The sequence below is a fragment of the Procambarus clarkii genome, chromosome 56, assembly GCF_040958095.1.
Source record: "Procambarus clarkii isolate CNS0578487 chromosome 56, FALCON_Pclarkii_2.0, whole genome shotgun sequence".
NCBI classification, from domain to species: Eukaryota; Metazoa; Arthropoda; class Malacostraca; order Decapoda; family Cambaridae; genus Procambarus; species Procambarus clarkii.
In genome coordinates, this window is record NC_091205.1 from 11,041,529 (window position 1) to 11,069,272 (window position 27,744).

At 43.0% G+C, this 27,744-nt stretch overlaps 1 protein-coding gene across 1 annotated transcript in view; it reads right to left on the minus strand.

Annotated features, from left to right (window-relative positions):
- Nucleotides 1-27,744, minus strand: part of LOC123770920 (transient receptor potential cation channel subfamily M member-like 2) — a 317,900-nt gene that overhangs the window by 102,015 nt on the left and 188,141 nt on the right. The window contains exon 15 of the mRNA XM_069306032.1: nt 14,503-14,753. Within this exon, the coding sequence (XP_069162133.1) occupies nt 14,503-14,753 (251 nt within the window). The remainder of the gene's footprint in view (nt 1-14,502; nt 14,754-27,744) is intronic.

The window sequence follows — 27,744 nt, forward strand, 5'->3', positions numbered from 1 at the left end:
AAGACGCCTTAATCCACTTGACCATCACGACCGGACAAAATGAGGTGATAGCCGAGGCTATTTGAACCACCCCACCGCCGGCACTCGGATAGTAATCTTGGGCATAGCATTTTACCAAATCACCTCATTCTTTGGGGCACACGTGAGGAACACAAATGCGAACAAGCCTGAATGGTCCCCAGGACAATATGCAACTGAAAACTCACACCCCAGAAGTGACTCGAACCCATACTCCCAGGTGCAACGCAACTGGTATGTACAAGACGCCTTAATCACGTGTGCCCCAAAGAATGAGGTGATTTGGTAAAATGCTATGCCCAAGATTACTATCCGAGTGCCGGCGGTGGGGTATTTCAAATAGCCTCGGCTATCACCTCATTTTGTCCGGTCGTGATGGTCAAGTGGATTAAGGCGTCTTGTACATACCAGTTGCGTTGCACCTGGGAGTATGGGTTCGAGTCACTTCTGGGGTGTGAGTTTTCAGTTGCATATTGTCCTGGGAACCATTCAGGCTTGTTCGCATTTGTGTTCCTCACGTGTGCCCCAAAGAATGAGGTGATTTGGTAAAATGCTATGCCCAAGATTACTATCCGAGTGCCGGCGGTGGGGTGGTTCAAATAGCCTCGGCTATCACCTCATTTTGTCCGGTCGTGATGGTCAAGTGGATTAAGGCGTCTTGTACATACCAGTTGCGTTGCACCTGGGAGTATGGGTTCGAGTCACTTCTGGGGTGTGAGTTTTCAGTTGCATATTGTCCTGGGGACCATTCAGGCTTGTTCGCATTTGTGTTCCTCACGTGTGCCCCAAAGAATGAGGTGATTTGGTAAAATGCTATGCCCAAGATTACTATCCGAGTGCCGGCGGTGGGGTGGTTCAAATAGCCTCGGCTATCACCTCATTTAGTCCGGTCGTGATGGTCAAGTGGATTAAGGCGTCTTGTACATACCAGTTGCGTTGCACCTGGGAGTATGGGTTCGAGTCACTTCTGGGGTGTGAGTTTTCAGTTGCATATTGTCCTGGGGACCATTCAGGCTTGTTCGCATTTGTGTTCCTCACGTGTGCCCCAAAGAATGAGGTGATTTGGTAAAATGCTATGCCCAAGATTACTATCCGAGTGCCGGCCGTGGGGTGGTTCAAATAGCCTCGGCTATCACCTCATTTTGTCCGGTCGTGATGGTCAAGTGGATTAAGGCGTCTTGTACATACCAGTTGCGTTGCACCTGGGAGTATGGGTTCGAGTCACTTCTGGGGTGTGAGTTTTCAGTTGCATATTGTCCTGGGGACCATTCAGGCTTGTTTGCATTTGTGTTCCTCACGTGTGCCCCAAAGAATGAGGTGATTTGGTAAAATGCTATGCCCAAGATTACTATCCGAGTGCCGGCGGTGGGGTGGTTCAAATAGCCTCGGCTATCACCTCATTTTGTCCGGTCGTGATGGTCAAGTGGATTAAGGCGTCTTGTACATACCAGTTGCGTTGCACCTGGGAGTATGGGTTCGAGTCACTTCTGGGGTGTGAGTTTTCAGTTGCATATTGTCCTGAGGACCATTCAGGCTTGTTCGCATTTGTGTTCCTCACGTGTGCCCCAAAGAATGAGGTGATTTGGTAAAATGCTATGCCCAAGATTACTATCCAAGTGCCGGCGGTGGGGTGGTTCAAATAGCCTCGGCTATCACCTCATTTTGTCCGGTCGTGATGGTCAAGTGGATTAAGGCGTCTTGTACATACCAGTTGCGTTGCACCTGGGAGTATGGGTTCGAGTCACTTCTGGGGTGTGAGTTTTCAGTTGCATATTGTCCTGGGGACCATTCAGGCTTGTTCGCATTTGTGTTCCTCACGTGTGCCCCAAAGAATGAGGTGATTTGGTAAAATGCTATGCCCAAGATTACTATCCGAGTGCCGGCGGTGGGGTGGTTCAAATAGCCTCGGCTATCACCTCATTTTGTCCGGTCGTGATGGTCAAGTGGATTAAGGCGTCTTGTACATACCAGTTGCGTTGCACCTGGGAGTATGGGTTCGAGTCACTTCTGGGGTGTGAGTTTTCAGTTGCATATTGTCCTGGGGACCATTCAGGCTTGTTCGCATTTGTGTTCCTCACGTGTGCCCCAAAGAATGAGGTGATTTGGTAAAATGCTATGCCCAAGATTACTATCCGAGTGCCGGCGGTGGGGTGGTTCAAATAGCCTCGGCTATCACCTCATTTTGTCCGGTCGTGATGGTCAAGTGGATTAAGGCGTCTTGTACATACCAGTTGCGTTGCACCTGGGAGTATGGGTTCGAGTCACTTCTGGGGTGTGAGTTTTCAGTTGCATATTGTCCTGGGGACCATTCAGGCTTGTTCGCATTTGTGTTCCTCACGTGTGCCCCAAAGAATGAGGTGATTTGGTAAAATGCTATGCCCAAGATTACTATCCGAGTGCCGGCGGTGGGGTGGTTCAAATAGCCTCGGCTATCACCTCATTTTGTCCGGTCGTGATGGTCAAGTGGATTAAGGCGTCTTGTACATACCAGTTGCGTTGCACCTGGGAGTATGGGTTCGAGTCACTTCTGGGGTGTGAGTTTTCAGTTATATATATATATATATATATATATATATATATATATATATATATATATATATATATATATATATATATATATATATGTCGTACCTAGTAGCCAGAACGCACTTCTCCGCCTACTATTCAAGGCCCGATTTGCCTAAAAAAGCCAAGTTTTCCTGAATTAATATATTTTCTCTAATTTTTTTCTTATGAAATGATAAAGCTACCCATTTCATTATGTATGAGGTCAATTTTTTTTTATTGGAGTTAAAATTAACGTAGATATATGACCGAACCTAACCAACCCTACCTAACCTAACCTAACCTATCTTTATAGGTTAGGTTAGGTTAGGTGGCCGAAAAAGTTAGGTTAGGTTAGGTAGGTTAGGTAGTCGAAAAACAATTAATTCATGAAAACTTGGATTATTAGGCAAATCGGGCCTTGAATATTAGGCAGAGAAGTGCGTTCTGGCTACTAGGTACGACATATATATATATATATATATATATATATATATATATATATATATATATATATATATATATATATATATATATATATATATATGTATTAGTGGTGAAGGTGTTAATTTATTGGTTGAAGATGTAATTGTTTATTCCCCCCTCCCCTGTATTCTTTGCACTACTACTTGCCACAGCCAGCTCTTAAACTTACCATAGACTTGGGGTTGGATAAAGACCAAGAGGTTATGAGATACATTAACAGCAAGAACCTGGTTACTGGCCCAAAGTGGCCATAACTCAGACTTTTCCAATATTTGTATCCTCTTTTGTTCATCTTCCTGTCATTTCTTCAGTAGTGGTTTGATAAGGTGGCTGGAATCTATTTAACCCCCACACTGCTTTTCCTCGCCGGGTCTGATCTACCTCTCCCTCGTTCCCTTGCTCATCAGACCTTATTTAATGCTGCCTCAGCTCTGTTCCTCGCTGTGCCTCAAGAATCACTCAGACGTGCTTGATCACCTACGTCTGCATATTTTTTACTATTTACTTCATATCTATAACTGTATTTGGAAAACAAGCACGGTCGCGTAAGACTAGCTCGAAGCTGTCGTTGTTCCCATTAGGAAACCCAGTATGCAAAGATCCTAAAAAATTTCGTCCCTTTGCGACCCCTAGATTTTCGTCCACCTGTTTTAAGCGTGTGAATAATGTTTGCATTATGTGGTTCTTAGAAAATCATCACTACCTTTCTCCCTCTTAGTTTGGTTGTCACAATGTTGCAGCACAACTAATATCTTAGTGGACTTGGAGGTATACATTCGTTCTGCCTTTGCTGTGAATACTTTGCGTGTATTCACATAGAAGAGAAGTATTCACAGCGCCTTTTATACCTGGAAATGTCTTACGACACCACCTGGAGATATAATATTTTAACCAAAACTGCATACTTTTACTTTCTGGCAATCGTCCACTTCCATAGCTTCGTTATCATAGATTCCTCTGTCGTCGTTCGTTTAAAGTGAGGCTTGGTACCACATTCTCTGATTCCTTTAAACAATATGTGTTCCCCAAGACAGTATTTTGATCACAGCTGTTTTTCTAGTGGCCCAAATGATTTTCCTGCATACCCTCCTCTTGGCAGTTTCTCATCCCTCTATGTAGAAGATCTTCCTCTCTGCTGTCGCGGTCACGTTTACTCTTTCTTCCAATGTAAGCTCTAACTTGCCATCGATAAGGTGTTTTTGTAAGACACCGATCATGACTCCAAGTCACTCCAACTAGACGTCTCCTATGACTTTAAATTGGACGCATGACGTTCCTCATCCCCCATTGTCATTATCGAAATTCTCTCTTGAATAAGGAAAATGCATACTTTTGGGGATGGTGTTTGACACCCGGTTATATTCGTCGCCACATCTATCTCACTGCCTAACCCCGTGCTCTAAGGTCCTTGCAGTGCTGTGTCCCGTACTACAAGGGAAGCCCATACATGCACACTCCTTTATGTGCACTCCCCTCATGTACTGTCTAAGCTCCTTTATGACAGCATCCTCTATCCCTTTGCCACGTTCCTTCGCCGTCTTGATTCTCTGCGCCACACTAAGTAACATCTCAGTTCTGGTGCCTTTTGTTCGCCCCTTATCGACAGCTTGCCTACTGAAACTGGAGTTCTGTCTCAACAGGATCATCGTGATTGCTACTGAGCATGCCTTGCTCGGTCCCTGCAACATTCCTACTGCTGATTGTAACTTGACTATTTGCTTTGAGAATAATACTTCATAAGTGCTCTGTTTCTTCTCACTTCTGTCTTTTTCCTGTAAGGATGGCCCGATTGCAAAAGTTTCAGTTCCCGTTTGCGTTATCTCCCCTTGTGTTGTTCCTTTCTTCCTTCCTCCTAGAGAGTGACCTGCTTGTAGAGCGTTGCAAGCCCTCGCCCACATAGTAGAAGATTATATCCCATCTACTGATAAGAAACACCTTTTCCTTGAACAATTTTCCTCTAATTCATACTCTATTATTGTGCTCACAGATTCGTCTAAATCTGTCGACGATGTTGGCTACTCCATTGTTTCCTAATCAATTCTATACGTGCCGCCTGCCCCAGGAGTCATGCACCTTCCCGGCGGACAGTTATGTAATATTGTATGCTCTTCATCACCTGTATTTTAGGCATCAACGTTCCTTTGTCATTGTGGTTGACTCTTGCAGTGCTCCCATCGCTCTGGAGTCTTTTACCTCTTTGTGTTCTGTGGTAATCAGAATCCAATATGTTTCTTACCTCTAGGCGACGTAACACAGTCGAACGTTGCTGGGTACCCGGCCACATTCCTGTTATCTCGAATGATCTTGCAGACAAAGCTCTAAGAAAGCCGTTCGTACTTATTATATTTCCTGAAAAAGGATTCTTTATTCGGATTTCAACCTATTTATTTATTCCACAATCTGCGACCAATGGCATGGTCGTTAGTTTGGCATTACAAGGAGCCAACTGTGCAGTCTTGAAGGTGACTATCCCCCCCCCCCCCCGCCTCCTCCTTGGCCTTCCTACCTCAATAATAGTGGTATATGGCTCTGGCAAAGTTGAGTATCAGCCATACGCACTTAACTCATAGACATTTAATGGAACAACTCTCTGCTCCTTCTTCGAACTGCAATGTTCCGCTTAAAGTCATGCATCTACTTGCAGAATGTCCCGATCTCTAGGATGATCATGCTGTGAAGGGTAGGGGTGTTTCTTGTCTATTGTTGATTCCTTCAACACCCTGAAATTGCATGAGTCAACACCAACGCCAGTGGTGATCATACTGCAAGAGGTCACTTTGCAGAAAATCACAAGAAACAAATCCTGAGCGAGCGCTAACGTCGAGGTCCGCTGGAAGCTCAAATGTAGAGGAAAGTCAGGTGTGTGAAACTGGACCACCTTTGAGCAACGAGGGTTGCCCGACAGCAACAAGCAACACAGGCACCTCCCACACTTGGGTCATTAGACCTTCAACTGCTTGAAGCAATAAACAAGATAACTAATGGGTCCTCACCCCAAATTTATATTCAGTGATTGAAGGTTTTGGGGTCATCATGCCCTGAGCCAACCCAATTAATTACAAGTAGCAAACAAAGGAAAGAGCAGAGCATAACATGGAGGGGGGGCAGTACTTCAGGAGGAGAAGTGACATAAAGGCATGTGTAATAACAAAAATTAATATATTCAACAAAATTACTCGCTACTACACTTTGACATAAGCAACGTTACATTAAATCTAGAGTGTCACATCAACAGCTATCACCTTCTTGCAGAATTTCCACCATTCTGTCAGGTGACATGAGACCACGTCTCATGTCGCCCTCTGGACAGATAACAATAATAGTGAACCACCTGAACACTTTGTGAACACTCTGGGAATTACTGCACTTGACCGTGACAGTATCACAACAACAATAACAACTCTTCAATTAATATAATACACGGTAACACTACAATTAATGTTGTCACAGACAAATCCAACACAAGTAATTATTTGAACAATTTAATTAACGCTCAGTTAATTTACGTTACTCACACAGCCACTAAGACAGCAACAACACAAATTATGTTAACAGTTTAACCAACACTCAGTTTAACCAATAATCACTCTGTCAGTCAATCACAATTAATTACGTTAACACATCAATAATTATACCTGATTATACACTTCTTGATATTTTATCACACAGACCAAAACAACAACAGGGTAAATGTTCCTGTGTCACTGAGACACAACACTTAATGTGTCACTAAGACAACATTTAATGTGTCACTGAGACACAACACTTAATGTGTCACTAAGACAACATTTAATGTGTCACTGAGACACAACACTTAATGTGTCACTGAGACACAACACTTAATGTGTCACTAAGACAACATTTAATGTGTCACTAAGACAACACTTAATGTGTCACTAAGACAACATTTAATGTGTCACTGAGACACAACACTTAATGTGTCACTAAGACAACATTTAATGTGTCACTAAGACAACACTTAATGTGTCACTAAGGGGCCATGAGTTCCAAATATGCCAAAAATATGCAATAAATGAAAACTAGTTCGATTTCAAACTTTTTTGACGAGTTGTATAAAAAGGGTTTCATCTGGTCAGTCTCAGCATCGTAGCATAAATAGGAAGGAAGAAAAAAATATTGAATTGTGTAAAAAAAAAAATCCAAAATGGTAAAAAATTAACATCAAACACAAGTATCAACTGAAATCATGTCTGTTTCTCAGCTATCACAATAGCATATAATAAAAATATTTAATAATTAGTTTTATCAAGAAAAAAATAGTGATTTTTTTTTTTCATTTTTCTTATTTGTTTATTGGACGATTGGCATGAAACTAATACACGTCCCTGCACGTAAGCCTATCTGTAAGAGTGCCAATTTTGGAGAAAACTGGTTGATGTCAACCTCAACCACAGATGGCAGCACCATAGACTTTAATTTTAAAAGATTAATTTTTCAAGTTACATAAACGGAGTCCCTACTCTTTCATTTTTATTCAATTTACATGAAATTTACACCATACATGTATAGTTAATGTCTCTTAAATCTGATGCAAGCGTTTTTTCATAAATTCATTTATTGATTTTATAATAGCAATAAACATGATATATTTGCATAATTTTGGAGGGGAACTTTGACTATTTGTATTAATAAAACGAAACATATTTTAGAAAATCCGCGGCATTACATCCTTTATTATATGCTAATGCATCAAAAAATGTGTCATAGAATTATTATATTTGAAACTTGTGGTTGAAGGAACTTCCTGAAAATGTGTAATATTCGTTGAAAAACAAAACAAAATTAAATCTCCATTTCTATTTAGGCTACAGTAATGAAACTTGGAACAACTGCAGCCCTTTTCATATACAACTAGTCAAAAAAAAATTTGTTGACATTGAATATAGTTTAAAAAACTAACTCGTAGCTCCTAAGACACAACACTTAATGTGTTACTAAGACGCAACACTCGGTGAGAATACGTGTGTCACTGAGACTCCGCTTATACCCACTAAACTCTGTAAAGTACACATCTTACCAACGTGCCACTAAGACATTCATAAGTACACAACTTACCTACGTGCCACTAAGACATCCATAAGTACACAACTTACCAACGTGCCACTAAGACATTCATAAGTACACAACTTACCAACGTGCCACTAAGACATCCATAAGTACACAACTTACCAACGTGCCACTAAGACATTCATAAGTACACAACTTACCAACGTGCCACTAAGACATTCAACAGTACACAACTTACCAACGTGCCACTAAGACTTTCATAAGTACACAACTTACCAACGTGCCACTAAGACATTCATAAGAACAACAACTTACCTACGTGCCACTAAGACATTCATAAGAACAACAACTTACCTACGTGCCACTAAGACATTCATAAGTACACAACTTACCAACGTGCCACTAAGACTTTCATAAGTACACAACTTACCAACGTGCCACTAAGACATTCATAAGTACACAACTTACCTACGTGCCACTAAGACATTCATAAGAACAACAACTTACCTACGTGCCACTAAGACATTCATAAGTACACAACTTACCTACGTGCCACTAAGACATTCATAAGTACACAACTTACCTACGTGCCACTAAGACATTCATAAGTACACAACTTACCTACGTGCCACTAAGACATTCATAAGTACACAACTTACCTACGTGCCACTAAGACATTCATAAGTACACAACTTACCAACGTGCCACTAAGACATTCATAAGTACACAACTTACCTACGTGCCACTAAGACATTCATAAGTACACAACTTACCAACGTGCCACTAAGACATTCATAAGTACACAACTTACCTACGTGCCACTAAGACATTCATAAGTACACAACTTACCAACGTGCCACTAAGACATTCATAAGTACACAACTTACCTACGTGCCACTAAGACATTCATAAGTACACAACTTACCTACGTGCCACTAAGACATTCATAAGTACACAACTTACCTACGTGCCACTAAGACATTCATAAGTACACAACTTACCTACGTGCCACTAAGACATTCATAAGTACACAACTTACCTACGTGCCACTAAGACATTCATAAGTACACAACTTACCTACGTGCCACTAAGACATTCATAAGTACACAACTTACCTACGTGCCACTAAGACATTCATAAGTACACAACTTACCTACGTGCCACTAAGACATTCATAAGTACACAACTTACCTACGTGCCACTAAGACATTCATAAGTACACAACTTACCTACGTGCCACTAAGACATTCATAAGTACACAACTTACCTACGTGCCACTAAGACATTCATAAGTACACAACTTACCTACATGCCACTAAGACATCCATAAGAACTACAACTTACCTACGTGCCACTAAGATATTCATAAGTACACAACTTACCTACGTGCCACTAAGATATTCATAAGTACACAACTTACCTACGTGCCACTAAGATATTCATAAGTACACAACTTACCTACGTGCCTATAAGAAATCAATAAGTAAGGCTCAAGGTCTTTAAGACCTTGAGCCGACACTAAGTCTTACAAGTCAGTAAAAAAGACACCAGCTCACTGGAGTCCTTACACAAGAGCCTCCAGCCGTGTAACTAGGGTCCATCTTACTGGACCTCAATACGGTAGCACGTGGCTCTTCAAGATTTATTCACACACACACACAAACACACACACATGATAAACACCTTTAAAATTCTCAGGGGAATTGACAGGGTGAACAAAGGCAAACACTTTAACACAGGTGGTACACGAACAAGGAGATACAGGTAGAAACTTTGTACCAAAATGAGCCAAAGAGACATTAGAAAGAATTTTTTCAGTGTCAGAGAAATTAACAAATGTAATGCATTAGGCAGTGATGTGGTTCAGCTGACTGCATACACAGTTTCATATGTAGATATGATAGAGTCCAGTAGGCTCAAGAATCTGTATACCAGTTGATTGACAGTTGAGGCGGGACCAAAGAGCCAAAGCTCAACCCCCGCCAGCACAGCTAGGTGAGTACAATTAGGTGAGTAGACCGGCCACTGAACTACAGGCCAGTGTCTTTAACACGTATACCATGCAAGTGATGGAGAAGATCGTGAGAAAGAACCTAGTAGCACATCTGGAGGGAGGGAATTATGAGGGAAAAGTGCCAAGCCGTCTGGAGATTCCCGGCGGAGGCGGAAACAAATGAGCAGAGTTTCTTTTAACCTGATGCAACTGTTCACCTAGCAATAAATAGGTACCTGGGAATTAAACAGCTGCTACACACTACTTCCTGGAGATGTGTGTGTGCGCGTGAGTTAGAAACAAAAAATGTAGTAGATATAATAGAGAAAAAAGTTATTGGTTAAAAAGGCGGGGTCCAAGAGCTTATAGCTCGATTCTGCAGACACAAATAGTAAATACAGTCTCTTAACGTACACCGCTGTTGACAGCTTATCTGTGAGCGTTCTGGCCACGCAATTTGCAGTAAATCCTTATACAGATATTAATGCAATCGGACCTGCAGTCACCAGTGATTGGGCTCTGGCGTATTACAGATGGAAAAGTCACTAATTACTTCAGACTTAGGTGAAGATTGGCTACTTCCGAGCTCTGTGAGGCAGCGTGTCTCCCCTTTGGGTCTATAGCCCCGAAAAACGTTGTCCGTGACTCCAGAGGCCATGCAAGCTTCCTTGACGTCATCACCTGACGACTAATCACAGTATTAAGCCACCTAGGTCTTGTTCTCAAATGCCTTTGAATGGTGCTCGCGCACCTGCAGGCACTTCGCGCCATGACCCTAGTTGCAAAGCGTTTCGGCATGAGTGACACGCCTCGGAGGGGCAACAGAAGGAGCTGCCTTCAGCTGGGCTACTGTTTTTAAGGATGAGAGCCTCTCTCTCTGCCCCTCCACAACTAACTTACATTAAACAATTCCCCACCTAGCTCTGGGTACTTCACCCCTGGGCTTGCACTTCTGCATACTCCATTACCCTGCAACCAGTTGACCAAGGTCGACACTGGCAACATCTCTTAAGTCCTCTTTGCGTGGCGAATCTGTAGACTCCAAACTTGACACATAATGGATGAGAACTAAGGTAGTTGTGCCCAGCAAACATATATGTAGACAACCTTTCCATCATGAGCAGGCATGAGCTTGTGCTATGAGGGAGAATCTCCACAGGCATGAGTCTCCTGATGATCGGGTGGGTCTCTGGTCCCTCCAGAGAATCCTTGGTAAGTCTGAGACCTATGCAGGCGATGAGTCACAATAACGTGGCTGAAGTATGTTGACCAGACCAAACACTAGAAGTTGAAGGGACGACGACGTTTCGGTCCGTCCTGGACCATTCTTAAGTCGATAGTGATGAGGAGATAGAGACAGGCAATAAATAGGCAAGAGAGAGCTGAGGAGGAAAGTAAGGTGTAGGGGATAGTAGTAATAATGAGAACTGCAGAAGGCCTATTGGCCCATACGAGGCAGCTCCTATTATAACCACCGAAGGAGATAGTAATAGGAATAAGAAGAGGATAGCAAGGGAGCGTAGGAGAAGACAATGAACAGAAAAAGGGGAGAAGAGAGAAAGAAAAGGAGAGAGAAAGAAAGATAAATGGAAGGAGTAAGCTTATGTTAAGTCACGTTTGTTAGAAAGTTTAGAGTATTTGAGTATATACTGTGAAAGGGAAGAGTCCACAGCAACAAAGCCAGGACTCAAGTTCATATTGGGTACATTGTGTATAAGAGCCGATTCTACAAGACGGCGTCTGTGTAGAGTAGAAGCAGGAAAGATTATTTTGGAGGAAGACCAATCAATGGGATGATTGGAATCCCTCACATGGCAGAAGAGAGCATTGTTAGTGTCTGCAGACTTAACACTTCTCTTGTGTTCTTTAAGTCTGTCATTCAGTGTACGGACAGTTTCGCCAAAGTATTGGAGAGGACAAGATGAACAAGAAATAGAGTAGACACCAGCAGCATTAGAAGCAGGAGGAGCAGTGTGAACTAGATTGCTACGAAGTGTGTTAGTTTGTCGAAAGGCGAGTTTAATGTCAAGAGGACGAAAGGTATTGGTAACAGCTTTGAGTTTAGATATGAAGGAAAGGCATAGTACAGTGCTACTAGTGTTGGAAGCAGGTTTAGGATGAAAAAAATTTCGTTTAGGTTGAGAGTAGGCACAGTTGATGAAATGCAAATGATAACCAAGGCGAGAGAATTATTTGTAGATAAAGGCAATTTCAGAAACAAGAAACTGAGGGTCGCTGATGCGCAGAGCGCGGAGGAAGAGAGATACGAGGACACTTTTCTTAACAGAAGGAGGATGGTAGGAAAAGAAATAAATGTACATGCCACTATGCATGGGTTTACGGTAGACAGAGAAAGAGAACCCAGACACAGAGCTGTGAACATGAACATCAAGAAAAGGAAGGAGGGAATTAGATTCCCATTCAACTTTGAAATGGATAGAAGGAGCCAGATTGTTAAGAGAGGCGAGGAAAGGCTGGAAAAGATTAAGGTCATGAGGCCATAAAGCAAAAATGTCATCAACATAGCGAAGCCAGAGAGAGGGACGAGTATCAATAGAAGGAAGAAAAACAGTTTCGAAGTATTCCATGTAGAAATTAGCAAGAACAGGGGAGAGAGGGGTACCCATAGCGACACCGAAAATTTGAGTGTAATATTTACCGTTGAAAGAGAAAGAGTTAGTCAACACAGAGTCTAATGAGATCGAGGAAAACGTCAGTGGGGAGCGGGAGAGAAAGGAGGCCCTCTGACGCTTTCTGTCTAAGGAAAGAGAGAACGTCATCGAGCGGAACATTAGTGAACAGAGAGTCGACATCAAGACTAAGCATCTTACAAGAGGGTTGCAGGCGCAGTCTTTCTATGAAGTCCTGAGAGTGACGAAGGTGGGCAAGGGAAAAAGTGCCAAGGTAAGGTGTCAGGGTTTTAGCGAGCCAGGAGGCAAGAGGATAGCTGACAGGGCCCCGTGAAGAAATGATAGAACGAAGAGGAACACCAGGTTTATGAGTCTTAGGAAGACCATAGAAATAAGGAAGAGAAGGGCAGATGACACGGAAACGTTTAATGAGATCAAAGTCAGGAGGGCAAAGACTAGAGAGCTGTCTTAGTTTGCGGTTAAAGGAAGTTTTGAGGCGATCCAAAGGATTAGAAGTCAGAGGAGCATAAGTGCGAGTCAGAGAGCAAGACATCTGCTTTTCGGAAGAAGTCCTCACGGTCAAGGACAACCACCGAATTGCCTTTGTCGGAAGGAAGGATAAGAATGGGGTTGTTAGATTTCAGGGAGGCAAGGACAAGCTGGAAGCGACGAGGAAGGTGGTTATTTTTAGAAAACAAGCTGTCAAGAACGGGGATAAGGGCCCCTCTAAAGGCAGACAGGTTCGAAAGAGTACTAGAGTTAGAATTGACAAACCTGTCAAAGGAGTCTAAGTCTGAGACCTATTTTGATCAGACTTAATTTTTTCATTAATTAATCACATGATCAGAAAATCAAGCAGGAAGTGCTCTGTTGAAAAATATTCAAACATTTCCTCAAAAATCTAACTCACACAGTCAAAAATGTCCTTCATTAAGAGTCTCATGTGCAGACACATATCATCTATATTCTATAGAGGCAAATGACCAAAGTTAAATCGCTCGAAGCGATAGTTATGCCCGAAACATTCCTCCTATTATGGACTTATAATAATAATAATAATAATAATAATAATTATTATTATTATTATTATTATTATTATTATTATTATTATTATTATTATTATTATTATTATTATTATTATTATTATTATTATATGATTTAACAGTCATGTTTCCTTTATGAGCTTCAAATTCCTTTAGGGTAGGAACTTTGTTAAGATTCTTTAAATATTTCATGTAACTTAAGGTGATAAAGAGGTGTAAAGTAGTATGTAAAGCAGCCGCCATAGAATCCAAAATGACAATTTGACAGTTGCAAAAGCATGGTAGTTAATATCTTAACTACCATGCATCATGATAAAGCATCATGACTCTTCGCTGATACTGGTCAAATGGTCTCCAGGATCCTAGCACATATGTCCCAGGTCTATAAAATCCTGTTGCACGAATATTAGTGGGAACAATATACAATAGACCCACTGTTCTTCCTCACTATTGAGCGTGGGGGAACGACTAGTAACATTACATGTTGCAAAGCTTTATCTTCATATAATTATTTCCTCAGCAAGGTACGTGTTTTAGATCAACTCTACTAAACATGATATCCTCTACTAATATGGGTTGATTGTTGACATATGTCTGCTCACAGGTTTCATAATAATCCTAGATATCATAAATTTGATTACTTAGCTTTTTTTGACTGAAGATTCTGATTGAAAGAAGAAGGATTTACATACCAGGAGTGTATATTTACATGTACTCTCATATTAAATTATCTCCATACCATTAAAGCAAGGTTCCTTACCGGAAGAGGCGACGCCAGAAGATAAGAAGCGGGAAGATGTTAGCGAGGACGACGGCCAGGCCAGGCGCCCTGCTCATGCCCTGACGCCACCTGCGGTCGATGCAGGCCTGGCCGGCGCGGGTGGAGACGAAGGCCATGTCCTTGGCTACCAGTGCCAGCTCCAGACAGTTCTTGTTGCCCCATTTGGAATGCTTCTGTTCCAAGAGACCAATGGCTTGGTCTTCGTCCAGTTGATAGCAAGCGTCCAGCAGCTGCAACGGTAGAACAACTAATATTTATATTCTATGTATGACACATTCAAGAAATACAGTACACAGAGAAATCACATTATTGTGATATATCATCTGGGAATACCCAGTGCATAGGTTCGAATCCTCATCACGGCTCCTTTGGATTTTCTCACAGAAATACAATGTTTCAATTAAAAAAAATAAGTGAAAACTAAGTCACACACCAGAAGATGAGAAGACGAAGACGTTTCGGTCCGTCGGGGACACTTATCAAGTCAATTGTGATGGGAGCGAGGAGAGTGTTGTTGTTGTTGTTGTTGTTTTAGATTCAGCTACTCAGAACAAAAAAGTTCCAAGCAGCACGAGCTATGGTGAACCTGTAAGTGGAGGCCCTTTGGAGCCATTATCTGTATCAATAGCTGATACCGGAGATCTGGGGATGGGGCTGACTGTACCAGTTATGTTGCTGGTGGGGTAGTGTAGGCTTCTAGGTCTTCCGTTTTTCTTTGGCTGATACTTACTGTGAGTTGATATGTCCGTGCTGTTGTCAGAGTTTGGTGAGATGGCCTCCATGAGGAGGTCTTGTAGCACGTAGGTGTCGTATTTGTGTTGCGGCGGTGGAGCTCCTACTAAGCTTTCCTCGTCTGAGGAGTCCATAACACCTGTAGTTGGTGGTTTGGTCTTTCGTCTCGTAGCCTGAGGTAGGCTCAGGTGTCGTGGATTAGTGGTTGTAGCTATTTCAGGAGCACTGTGGTGCTGTTAGTATTTGTAGACAGTACGTACTCACCTAATTGTGCTTGCGGGGGTTGAGCTTTGGCTCTGGTCCCGCCTCTCAACTGTCAATCAACTGGTGTACAGATTTCTGAGCCTATTGGGCTCTATCATATCTACATTTGAAACTGTGTATGGAGTCAGCCTCCACCACATCACTTCCTAGTGCATTCCATTTATTAACTACTCTGACACTTAAAAAATCTTGCTCACGTCTCTGTGGCTCATCTGGGTACTAAGTTTCCACGTGTGTCCCCTTGTTCGTGTCCCACCCGTGCTGAAGAGTTTGTCTTTGTCCACCCTGTCAATTCTTCTGAGAATTTTGTAGGTGGTTATCATGTCTCCCCTTACTCTTCTGTTTTCCAGGTATGTTAGGTTCAGCTCCTTTAGCCTTTCCTCGTAACTCATTCCTCTCAGTTCCGGGTCGAGCCTGGTGGCATACCACTGAATCTTCTCTAACTTTGTCTTGTGTTTAACTAGGTATGGACTCCAGGCTGGAGCTGCATACTCCAGGATTGGTCTTACATAAGTGGTATACAGGGTTCTGAAAGATTCCTCACACAAGTTTCTAAAGGCAGTTTTTATGTTGGCCAGTCTAGCATATGCCGCTGATGATATTCTTTTGATGTGGGCCTCTGGGGACAGGTTCGGTGTGATATCAACCCCCAAATCTTTATCTCTATTTAACTCTTGCAGGATTTCACCTCCCAGATGATACCTTGTGTTCAGCCTCCTGCTCCCTTCGCCTGATTTCATTACCTTACACTTTCCCGAGTTGAACTTTAGCAGCCATTTTCTAGATCATTCCTCCAGTTTATCCAGGTCATCCTGTAGTCTCTGTCTATCTTCATCCGTCTTGACTCTTTTGCATCATCAGCAAACATTGAGAGGAATGAGTCTATACCCTCCAGAAGATCGTTTACATATATTAGAAACAGGATGGGTCCAAGTACTGAGCCCTGTGGGACTCCGCTGGTGACATCTCGCCACTCTGATGTCTTCCCCCCCCCCTCACCGTTACTCGCTGTTTCCTGTTGCTTAGGTACTCTCTTATCCACTGGCACCTTCCCTTTTGCTCCTGCCTGTTGCTCCAACTTTTTTACCAGTCTTTTATGGTGTACTGTGTAAAAGGCTTTCTGGCAGTCCAGGAAAATGGAGTTGGCCCACCCTTCTCTTTCCTGCCTAATTTTTGTTGCCTGGTCATAAAATTCTATTAAACCTGTGAGGCACGATTTACCATCCTTGAACCCATGTTGGTGGTGCGTTACAAAGTTATTTCCCTCCAGATGATCTACGAGCCTTTTCCTCACGATCTTCTCCATCACCTTGCATAGTATACAAGTTAAGGAAACTGGCCCGTAGTTCAGTGCCTATTGCCAATCACCTTTCTTGTATATTGGGACCACGTTAGCTGTCTTCCAACTTTCTGGTAAGTCTCCTGTTTCCAGTGACCTGTTATACACCATAGTGAGTGGCTCACTTAGTGCTTCTGCACCTTCCTTTAGTATCCATAGTGAGATTCTGTCAGGCCTAACAGCCTTTGTCACATCCAGCTCCAGCAGACACCTTTTGACCTCATCACTGGTGAGGTCAAATTCCTCCAAGGTTGCTTGGTTTGCCACCTCCTCATTTAGTGCAGGGGTTTCTCCTTGTTCTGTTGTGAAGACCTCCTGGAATCTCTTGTTGAGTTCTTCACACACCTCCTTGTCATTCTCTGTGTATCTGTTCTCCCCTGTTTGCAGCTTCATCACTTGTTCCTTCACTGCTGTTTTCCTCCTGATGTGGCTGTGGAGCAGCTTTGGTTGGGTCTTGGCTTTACTCGCGATGTAATTTTCAAACTGTCTCTGCTTCCCTCCTCACTCTGAGGTACTCATTTCTGGCCCTCTGGTATCTCTCCCTGCTCTCCGGTATTTTGTTATTTCTGTAGTTTCTCCATGTTCTTTTACTCAGTTGCTTTGCTACCATGCATTCCTGGTTGAACCATGGGTTTTTCTGTTTTTTTCGTTTTTCTCCTTTTGGACGGGGATAAACCTGTCTGCAGCTTCCTGGCACTTCTGGGTGACAATTTCATCATGACCTGCACATTCTTGTCTCTAAGTTCTGTTTCCCATGGTATTCCTCTGAGGAAGTTCCTCATCTCGTCATATTTTCCTCTTCGGCAATTCAGTCTTTTTCCCTCCGATCCCATCCTTGGATAGGTTATCCCTACCTCCACCAAGTACTCAAAAGTCAGTACACTATGGTCACTCATTCCTATGGGGGCTTCAACTTTGACTTCCCTTATTTCTGACTCATTCAGAGTGAATATCAAGTCTAGTCTAGCTGGTTCATCATTGCCTCTCACTCCTGTGGGTTCCTTGACATGCTGGCTCAGAAAGTTCCTTGTTTCCACTTCCAAGAGTTTAACTCTCCACGTACCTGCACCACCATGTGGGTCCCCATTCTCCCAGTCTATCTTTCCATGGTTGAAATCGCTCATGATTAAGAGTCTTGAGCCATTCCTGCAGGCAACTGAACCTGCTCTTTTTATTATATTAATGGTTGCCATGTTGTTCCTATCAAACTCCTGTCTAGGTCTTCTGTCATTTAGGGAAGGGTTGTAAATGACTGCCACTATTATCTTAGGTCCACCCATTGTTATAGTTCCTGTTATGTAATCTATGAATCCGTCACTGCCCGGAATTTCCATCTCATGAAAACTCCAGCACTTCCTTATCAGCAGGGCCACTCCTCCACCTCCTCTCCCTTCCCATTCTTTCCTTACTATATGGTAGTCCTTTGGAAAAACAGCATCTGTTATGACCCCTGACAATTTTGTTGCCGTGAGTCGTATTACATGAAGATTTTCTTTTTGCGCCCTTTCCGCAGTTCACTTGCTTTATTGGTAATCCCATCAATGTTTGAGTACATTACCTTGAAGCTCACTTTCTTATATCCAATTTCACCCTCACTCTCCACAAGTGTAGGAGCGTATGTGCTAGCGTATCTGCTGAGATGGTGATGGTAGGAGTGTTGGGAGCTGGAGAGGGAAATACCTTTGTTTGTGCCACCCAAGTCTTGGGTAGTTCTGGAGTCTGGAATGAGATCGACCTCGTGGTCGTCCTGGTGGTCGTCTCCTGAGTGGTAGTGGAGGAAGTGAGACTTGCATGAGGGGCGATGATTGGGTCCAGGCCGTTGGCTAGGTACTGTGTGTTAAATTCCTTGAGGAATTGTTGATTGTCTGGTCTGGCAAGCCTCTCTGCTAGTCGAATAAGATCAGTGATAATACCTGCACGTGATGCAATAGACTGTGAGAGTGCTAGTTGGTCCTCAGGACCCCAGTGTGTTGGCTGGGTGGCCTGTTGAGAGGAGCCACTGTTTGGTAGGACTGGGAAGTCTTCTGGTAGGTTGGTGGGAGCTGAGGTGCTGGCTTTGGTGTTGGTGGCTCTGGCGGAAGTAGAAGGTTTGGCTTTATTGGATTCAGCCTAGATCCTAATGATTTTCTATCTGCAAGGGCAGCGGTGAGTAATTTCAGGGTAAACTCCGCTGCAGAGCAGGCAGCAATTGGTTTTTGTCTCGCAGTTGGAGTAATGATGGTTTTGGGCGCAAAGGCTGCACTTCTGGACAGGGTGCTGACTCTTGTTAGTGGGGGTGTGAGAAATAGAAGCACAGAAAGCACTGTTGGAGCTCGTGGAATCGTTCCTTCTTGATTTAGAAGGGTGAAATCTTGATGCCAAAGCAGTTGAGACCATGTTTGGCAGCCTGGTTAGACGCAGCTAAGGTGGTGAAGGATATCTTCATGGTGGGGCGCTTGTCGTCGTCGGTACTGGTGTTGCAGAATATAACATCGGATACCCCCAGGTTTGGGGTTTCTTCCTCGATATTTGTAATGATCTCCGTTGCTTCTCGGTCCGCGATCCAGCGGCTGGTCCCGTTGATTAAAAACTTTTCGGTCGGCGGTGTACTGACGTGGGAAGAGTAAAGAGGTGGTGCACTTTGCGAAGTGTGAGTTCGAGTTTTTGGAGTTTTTCGAGATCATCCACACACGAGAAATAGAGCACAATATTCTCACCTTCTTGATCAAGATCGATGGGTGTAATGTCGGCTTTTAGGATCTTCAGGACGTCGCTTTTGGTAAAAGTATGACCGTCCATGGGGGTGAGTCCTGACTTTGAGGCGTTTGTGGCACATTGTCGTTGTTAAAACCAATGGGTCTCGGTGGAGATGAATGTCTTGTGAAGATACTCAAGCTTGCTGGTATAGACCAGATTTGGTACTGTGCACAACTGGGAGCGCGGTTGTTGTTGTTGTTGTTATAGATTCAGCTACTCGGAACAAGTTCCAAGTAGCACGGGCTATGGTAAGCCCGTAACTTACCTGGCACAGGAGCGGGACAAATAGCACGGGCTATGGTGAGCCCGTAGTGGACTTAACTGGCACAGGAGCGGTGCCGTCTGGTCATCTGGGAGCGAGGAAGGCACGGGCATTAAGACAAGAGAGGTGAGGGGAGGAAATTCCTAGAGGAAGGAAAGAGCAAGGCAGATGAGATGGGGTAATAAAGGGGTGTAAGAATGGAGTAGTCTATATAAATAAAAATGGAAATGTTCGTTTGTTCAAAATGGCTAATCTCCAAAAGTTCTTCACCGATTGCTTTGAAATTTTCAGACCATCATCATTAGACCATTTGGGAATGCATGAATGTTGCCAGCAGGAGATTTCAGGCAAACATTACCTGTAATTCCTCGAACGACACCAGCGGACGAAATAAATTCTCGCCTGAAATACTCTACTTTGTGGCGCCACGTAAAGACGTTAAAATTAATTACAAATATGCGTGTCTAGCAGCAAAACGATCCATCAGCTGGGATATTTTCACATCAATTTCTGGAAATTGGGAACGGAAACATGCCGGTTGATCTGACCTCAGGACGAATTTCATTGCCTCAAAACTTCTTCAATTTAGTGACGTCAAAAGAATTTGTTAAAAAAGTATTTCCCAATGTTCAAACCAATTATAAATATCACGATTGTCTGAATGAACGAGCTCTTCATGCGGCCAAGAGCAAAGACGTCCACTAACTTAACAATATTGTTCAGTCTAATATTCAAGGCAAGGCAGTCACATACAAGTCCGTCGACACTGTTGAGGAAGCAGATGAAGCGGTTAATTATCCAACAGAGTTTTTGAATTCACTCGGTCTGCCGGGGATACCATCACACGTACGGCAATTGAAAATCGGCGTGCCAATTATCATGTTGTGAAATATCAACCAGCGAAAACTTTGCAACGCCACGCGCCTTGCAGTAAAAATTTAATCAGCAACGTCGTAAAAGCCACAATCTTGACAGGACCTTTCAAAGGTGAAGTTGTTCTCATTCTTCGCATTCATATGATTCCAACAGATATGCAATTTCAATATAAAAGACTGTAATTTCCAATTCGATTGGCGTTTGGAATTACCATCAACAAAGCTCAGGGCCAATCTTTAGAATTGTGCAGTTTAAAGCTAGACACAGATTGATTCTCACATGAACAATTATATGTTGCGTGTTCTAGAGTCGGCAAACCAGACAATCTCTATATTTCCACAGACAGTGGAACAACAACAAATATTTTATACTACAAGCATTGTGAAATTAAACATATTAGAAACGTGTACTTTCTCTTTTCTTTCTTTTCTATTTAGCCAGACTGAGCCACAACAACGTGGGGCTGGTACTGATAGTAATAGGTATAAAAATGGGAACGTAAGAATAAGAGAGAAAAAAAAGATAGAGGTTGGGTAGGCTTATGTTAAGTCATCGTTTGTTATAAATTTTAGAGCATTTGAATATGTACTGTGAAAGGGAAGAGTCAGCAGCAACAAAGCCTGGATTCTGGTTAATGGTTGGGTAGGTTGTGTATCAGAGCCGATTCGACAAGACGGCGTCTGTGACGAGTAGACGCAGAAAATATTATTTAAGAAGACGTCTAATCAATAGGATGATTAGAATCCCTAACATAAAAGAAGGAAGCATTGTTTGTGTTTACTGACTTACCACTTCTTTTGTGATCCTTAAGTGTCATTCAGTGTAAGACCAGTTTCCCCAAAGTATTAGAGAGGACAAGACTAACAGGAAATAGAGTAGACATCAGCAGCATTAAAAGCAGGAGGAGAAGTGTGAACCAGATTACCACGAGGAATGTTAGTTTGTCCAAAGGCGAACTTTATGTCAAGAGGACGAAGGGTATTAGTGAGATTTTTGAGTTCAGATATGAAGGGAAGGCAGAGCACAGTGCTAATAGTGTTGGAAACAGGTTTGGGATGAAAGAAATTTCGTTTAGCTTGAGAATAAACACAGTTGATAAAATGTAAAGGGTAACCAAGACGAGAGATAGATTTGTAAATAAAGGAAATTTCTGAATAAAAGAACTAAGTCACTGATGGAGAGCGCGGAGGAAGAGAGAGACGAGAATACTTTTTTTAACAGTAGGAGAATGGTAGGAAAAGTAAATATACATGCCACTATGCATGGGTTTGTGGAAAATAGAGAAAGAGATCCTGGACACAGAGCTGTGAACATGAAACGTCAAGAAAAGGAAGCAGGTAATTAGATTTCCATTCAACTTTGAAATAGATAGAAGGAGCCAGATTGCTAAGAGAGGAGAGGAAAGGCTGGAAAAGAATAAGGTCATGAGGCCATAAAGCAAAAATCTCATCAACATTGCGAAGCAAGAGAGAGGGAAGAGTATCAATATTGGGAAGAAGAACGGTTTCCAAGTATTCCATATTGAGATTGGCAAGAACAGGAGAGAGATGGAGAACCCATAGTGACACCGAAAGTTTGAGAGAACTATTTGCCATTGAAAGAGCAGGAGCTTGAGTCAACACAGAGTCGGATGAGTTCAAGGAAAACGTTAGTGGGGAGCTGGAGATGAAGAAGACCCTCAGTGGTCTTATGACTAAGGAAAGAGAGAACGTCATCAAGGGGAACATTAGTAAACAGAGTCGACATCAAGACTAAGCATCTTACAGGAGGGCTGCAGGCGCAGTCTTTCTATAAGGTACTGAGTGTGACGAAGGTGGGCAGGAGAAAAAATGCCAAGGTAAGGCGTCAGAGTTTTAGCTAGCCAGTACGCAAGAGGATAGAGTATTTACCCCTAGTACTGTTGGAAATCAGATGATGATGTTTGTTGTGTAGTATGGAGGAGTGGTGGGAAGAGGAGAAGTTAGCAGCGTTGTGTAGTGTGGAGGAGTGGTGGGAAGAAGAGAGGTTAGCAGTGTCAAAAGCGATGGGAAATAAGATATTGCACATATACCTGGGAAGAAAAGAAGACAACGTTTTGGTGTTGACGTGCTGTTAGAAAAGCATCGTCAACTTGAAAGAAGGTGGATTGCAAAGTTCTTGAAGTAGAAGATGGGCATGCTCAGGAAAAGGAGAGCCCGAAGAGCCTTTCAAATTGGAGAAAGTGAAACAAGGAACGAAGGAGAACTTGCTCCACAAGTTCTGTCTTTAAGAAACCTAAACTGGTTTCTGTGACGTTTGACGGTAACAAGGGAAGACTCGAAGGAACAAAAAGGCCGCTTGAAGGAAAGTAGAGAATCGAAGAAATTAAACAGAATAAGACGCTTACGTGTGGCATCAGTATGCAGACGATGAGTCACAATGACATTGCTGAAGATATGAAGACTAAACCACACACCAAAAGATGAGGAGACGACGACGTTTGGGCCGTCCTGGACCATTATCAAGTCGATTATCACAAAAGTAGTGAGTTTTTGTGGTTTTAGATTTATCTACTTAGAACAAAATGTTCTTGTAGCACGGGCTATAGTGAGTCGGTAATTGAATTCATTTATTTGCGATAAGCTTGTTACTGTGATATTTGGGTCAAAGTTTTAAATGGAGGTGGAGATTCCTCCTTTTCCCCCCGTTTCTTCTTCGCTTCTGTTTTAGCACACTGGTTTTATTCAAGTTTTAATAACATTATCTTGGTGGCGGACATAGATGCAAAGTGTTCACTTGTGTGTCCCATTCTTCAATTGCTTTTCTAACCATTGTAGTCACTGTGGATTTTGCATCTAATGCAGCTGCTCTTTGTTGGATGAATGTTGAGTTTGATGTGATTTAGAGTAGGTGTGAATGAGGAAATCATAAAGTATTCTCAATTGAATAATTTATGGCTTCTTTCAGGGAATATAATTATGTTTGCAATGTTGAGCACCCACTATTCATGCTTCAGTAAGCTACATAGTTATAACTGTAAACTGCTGCCCCAGCAGAATCTTTCTTGATCAAATGATTCATCTGAGAAGATGTGCATGGTTGTTGGTCGTGAGATGCTTTACATTTGTTGTTATTTGATTGCTCTGAGCCTCTGCGAGTCACATGCTGATTTTTTAACTGGTAATCCTTCAATGATTTTCTTTATACCCGATTCTTCCCATGGAGGAGGCTGCCGAAAGTGCTGATATCGGCTATCTTCTCCTTTGTTTCTAATTGTCCGTTTCAAGTCAACGTTCTCTAGAATCTTGACCAGATTTTCTGTTCATGCACTTGTTCTATATTGAAGGTTTCGGTGAAGCGATCTGTGTAGGCTATCTTTGATTGACAGTCTGGCAGTGGTTCCAACAACGTTTGCTGTTATGGTGGCTATTTTTTGTTTGATCCTGTTTTCTAAGGCTGATAAGTTGTTTTCCATTCTCAGATTCTCTCGACGCGTCCATATAGGTGCTCCTAGCATTGTTCAGAGGGTTATAATTTTGTGACCCTTTGAGTTTTCTCCCATTGGTTATCACTAAGGTATATAAGAACAGAGGCAGCATAGTAAATGAGTGACCTAACTACATGAACGTAGTACATTTTGAGTACTGGTAGAGTTTCACCATCTCTAAAACTTGTAAGGGAGCGCAAAGCTTAGTTTCTGTCTTTGTAACGTTGCCGAAGATTATCAATTTCTCAAATGAATTTTAACTGGTTGTCTATTATGACTCCTAGGTATTGAAAGGAGGTAGCCCAATCAATTTATTGTCCATGTATTGCGAGTCTGATGTGTTGAGCTCTCATTTTAATGGCCATTGCTTTGGTTTTATTGCTGTTTATCTTCAATGTGTTCTGCTTCCCTGCTGATGATGTTTAAGCATTTTTGTACATATTCCTGGCGCGTTTGCCATTGATAATGTCCCTGTAGTCGTTTGCATAGTTTAGCAGTTTGGCTTTTGGTAACTTGAGCTTCATGATTTGTTCCATACGACAGTTGAAAGGGCTTAGTATTCCTCCCTGCGGAGTCCTGGAGAGATAAGAAACCAGCGTCAACATACAAGCTGAGGGCGGGAGTCGAACGAAAGGCACCAGAGCCGAGACGCAACCCAGTATGGGGCAAAGCAAAAAGACGGCAAAGAGTAGAAGGAGAAGAATACGAGTAAACAGGGCAATCATAATTGAGTTTAGACAGGACGAGAGAGGAATGTAAAGAGAAGAGCGTGCGCCTATCCGCTCCCCCATGAAGTATAGGAAAAAATTGAAGGAGGGTAGGGCCTTAGAGCATTCAACTCAGAAATAAGAGATATGGGGTGACCAAGACAAATGAAGGTCAAAGATTAACCCCAAAAGCTTAGTGGAATCCCTGTACACAAGGGGATGACCATAAAACGACAAAGAGGGACGAAAAACGACATGCTTCCGAGTAAAAGTCATAGCACAAGTCTTAAACGTAGAGAACCTGAAGCCATGATCGGTGGCCCAAGACGACATAACATCAATTGCAACTTGAAGCCGTCGTTGAAGGAGAGGCGAATCACCACCCCGACAGCATAGGGTAAGATCGTCGACATAAAGAGCGGAGAAGACACCAGAAGGAAGAGAGGAAAGAAGACCATTGAGGGCAACCAGAAAAAGAGTAGTGCTCAGAACACTACCCTGGGACACACCCTCGTGTTGCCTAAAAGGGGTAGAGAGAGTAGCACCAAGCCTCACTCGAAAGGATCGACGAGAGAGGAAGCTTTGGAGGAAAAGAGGGAGATTACCACTAGGCCAAAAGAATGAAGTTGGGACAATATGATATCTCCAGGTGGTGTCGTAAGCATTTTCCGGGTCAAAAAGGACGGCAACAACGGAGGTCTTCGCAGCAAAAGCAGTACGAATATAGACCTCCAAGTTCACCAGGACATCTGTCGTGCTGCGGCACTTGCGAAACCAAATTGAAAGGGGAGAGGTAGTGATAATTTTCTAAGAACCACATCAGACGAACGTTAACCATACATTCAAAGAGTTTGCCGACACAAGTCGTGAGGGCAACAGGGCGGAAGTCCTTAGGGGATGTCCCGAGAGACCGTGGTTTCCGAACAAGGAAGACAACGGCATCGAACCAGTCCTCAGAGACTGACAATGACTCCCAGACTCGACTCAGTAAATACTGAGACGAGCACGGAGGTAGATGGCGAAGCATCTCATAATGAATGCCATCTGGGCCCGCCGCCGTAGAACTGCAGAGGGCCAGGGCAGACTGAAGTTCAGAGAGAGAGAGAGAGAGAAGGGATCGTTATAGGGAAGTCTGAGATGGGGTGCAGAATTCTAAAAGGACAAGATCGAAGAACAGGCTTACGAAGAAGAAAAGATTGAGGAAGATGAGAACCAGAGCTAACAGATCAAAAGTGGGAACCTAGTTCGGTCACGACCTGTAACGGATAGGTTATCTTGAGGTTATCATGAGATGATTTCGGGGCTTTTAAGTGTCCCCGTGGCCCGGTCCTCGACCAGGCCTCCACCCCCAGGAAGCAGCCCGTGACAGCTGACTAACACCCAGGTACCTATTTCACTGCTAGGTAACAGGGGCATAGGGTGAAAGAAACTCTGCCCATTGTTTTTCGCCGGCGCCCGGGATCGAACCCGGGACCACAGGATCACAAGCCAGCGTGCTGTCCGCTCGGCCGACCGGCTCCCAATCGGTACGCCACAAGAGTACCACGAAGGTGAAGGACCGGCGAGACATCGGGAACGAACTTACTCGTTATCATGTGGATACGCTTCCAGACTTGCGGCAGAGAAGTTTTGGACGTAATGGTGGAAACATAAGATTCCCAACACTCACGTTTAGCTGTACGGATGGTTCTACGGGCCACTACACTCGCCTTCCGAAACAAAAGAAAAGAATCAGCCTTCTGCTGGTGGCGGTGTCTCTTCCAGGCTGCACGATTACAGCAGACAGCCCGAGCACAGTCCACATTCCACCAGGTAATGCACTTCCGCATTCCCCAAGAGGTAGAGCGAGGAATAGAGAGGAGGGCAGCGTCGAAGACGGTGTCATGAAAAAGAAGGAGGGCACGAGGAAGAGGTAGAATGGAGAGGTCGTTGAACAAAATTCGTTAGTGAAGCACTTGTTCCGGAATTGTTCGAACGTCAGCAGTTGTGAGTCAGCCCGTCCTCCAAACAAAGACCCAAAAGTGATTCCATGCACCCGCCAAACCCCCCTGTTTATGAATAAAAAACGGTTTACACACGACTCACAACTGATTTTGTTCGAACACTTCCAGAACAAGTGCTTCACTGATGAATTTTGTTCGAACCAAAACGCTTTAAATACTTCACCCACGTATTACAAATACAAATAATCGCCAACAGAACCTAAACACCTAATCTAACTTATACCTGTATATGTACATTATGCTAATATATCATAATATTAATATATATTTGAGAACAGTCCCGTTTTTGAATGAACAGCATGTAAACATTTATGAATGCGTCTATGGGGTCGACCGCTGGATGTAATGGACTTGAGTCGAGGTCGGGTTGTGTGAGTCGTGTATATACAGTTTTTTTTTCATAAATAGGGGGTTAGGCGGGTGCATGGAATGAGTTTTGGGTCTTTGTTTGAAGGACGGGCTGGTTAAACACGATTCACAACTGAGTACGTTCGAACACTTCCATAACAAGTGCTTCACTGACGAATTATGTTCAAACCACAACACTGTAAATGCTTTACACGCGTACTACAAATACAAATAATCGGCAACAGAGCCTAAACACCTAACCTAACCAAAGTCTAAATATGTACACTATGGTAATATAATATGATATTAATTTATATTTGAGAAAATTCCTGTTTTGAATGAACAGCATGTTAAAATTGATGAATGCATTTTTGTGGTCGACCGCTGGATGGAATGGATTTGGTCTGAGGACGGGTTGGTTGAGGCAGCGACAACGTAACGTTACGCTGCCTCTACTGTCGTTGGTCGTAAATCAACAACAACACAGTTTTGTTCATTTATTATGCACT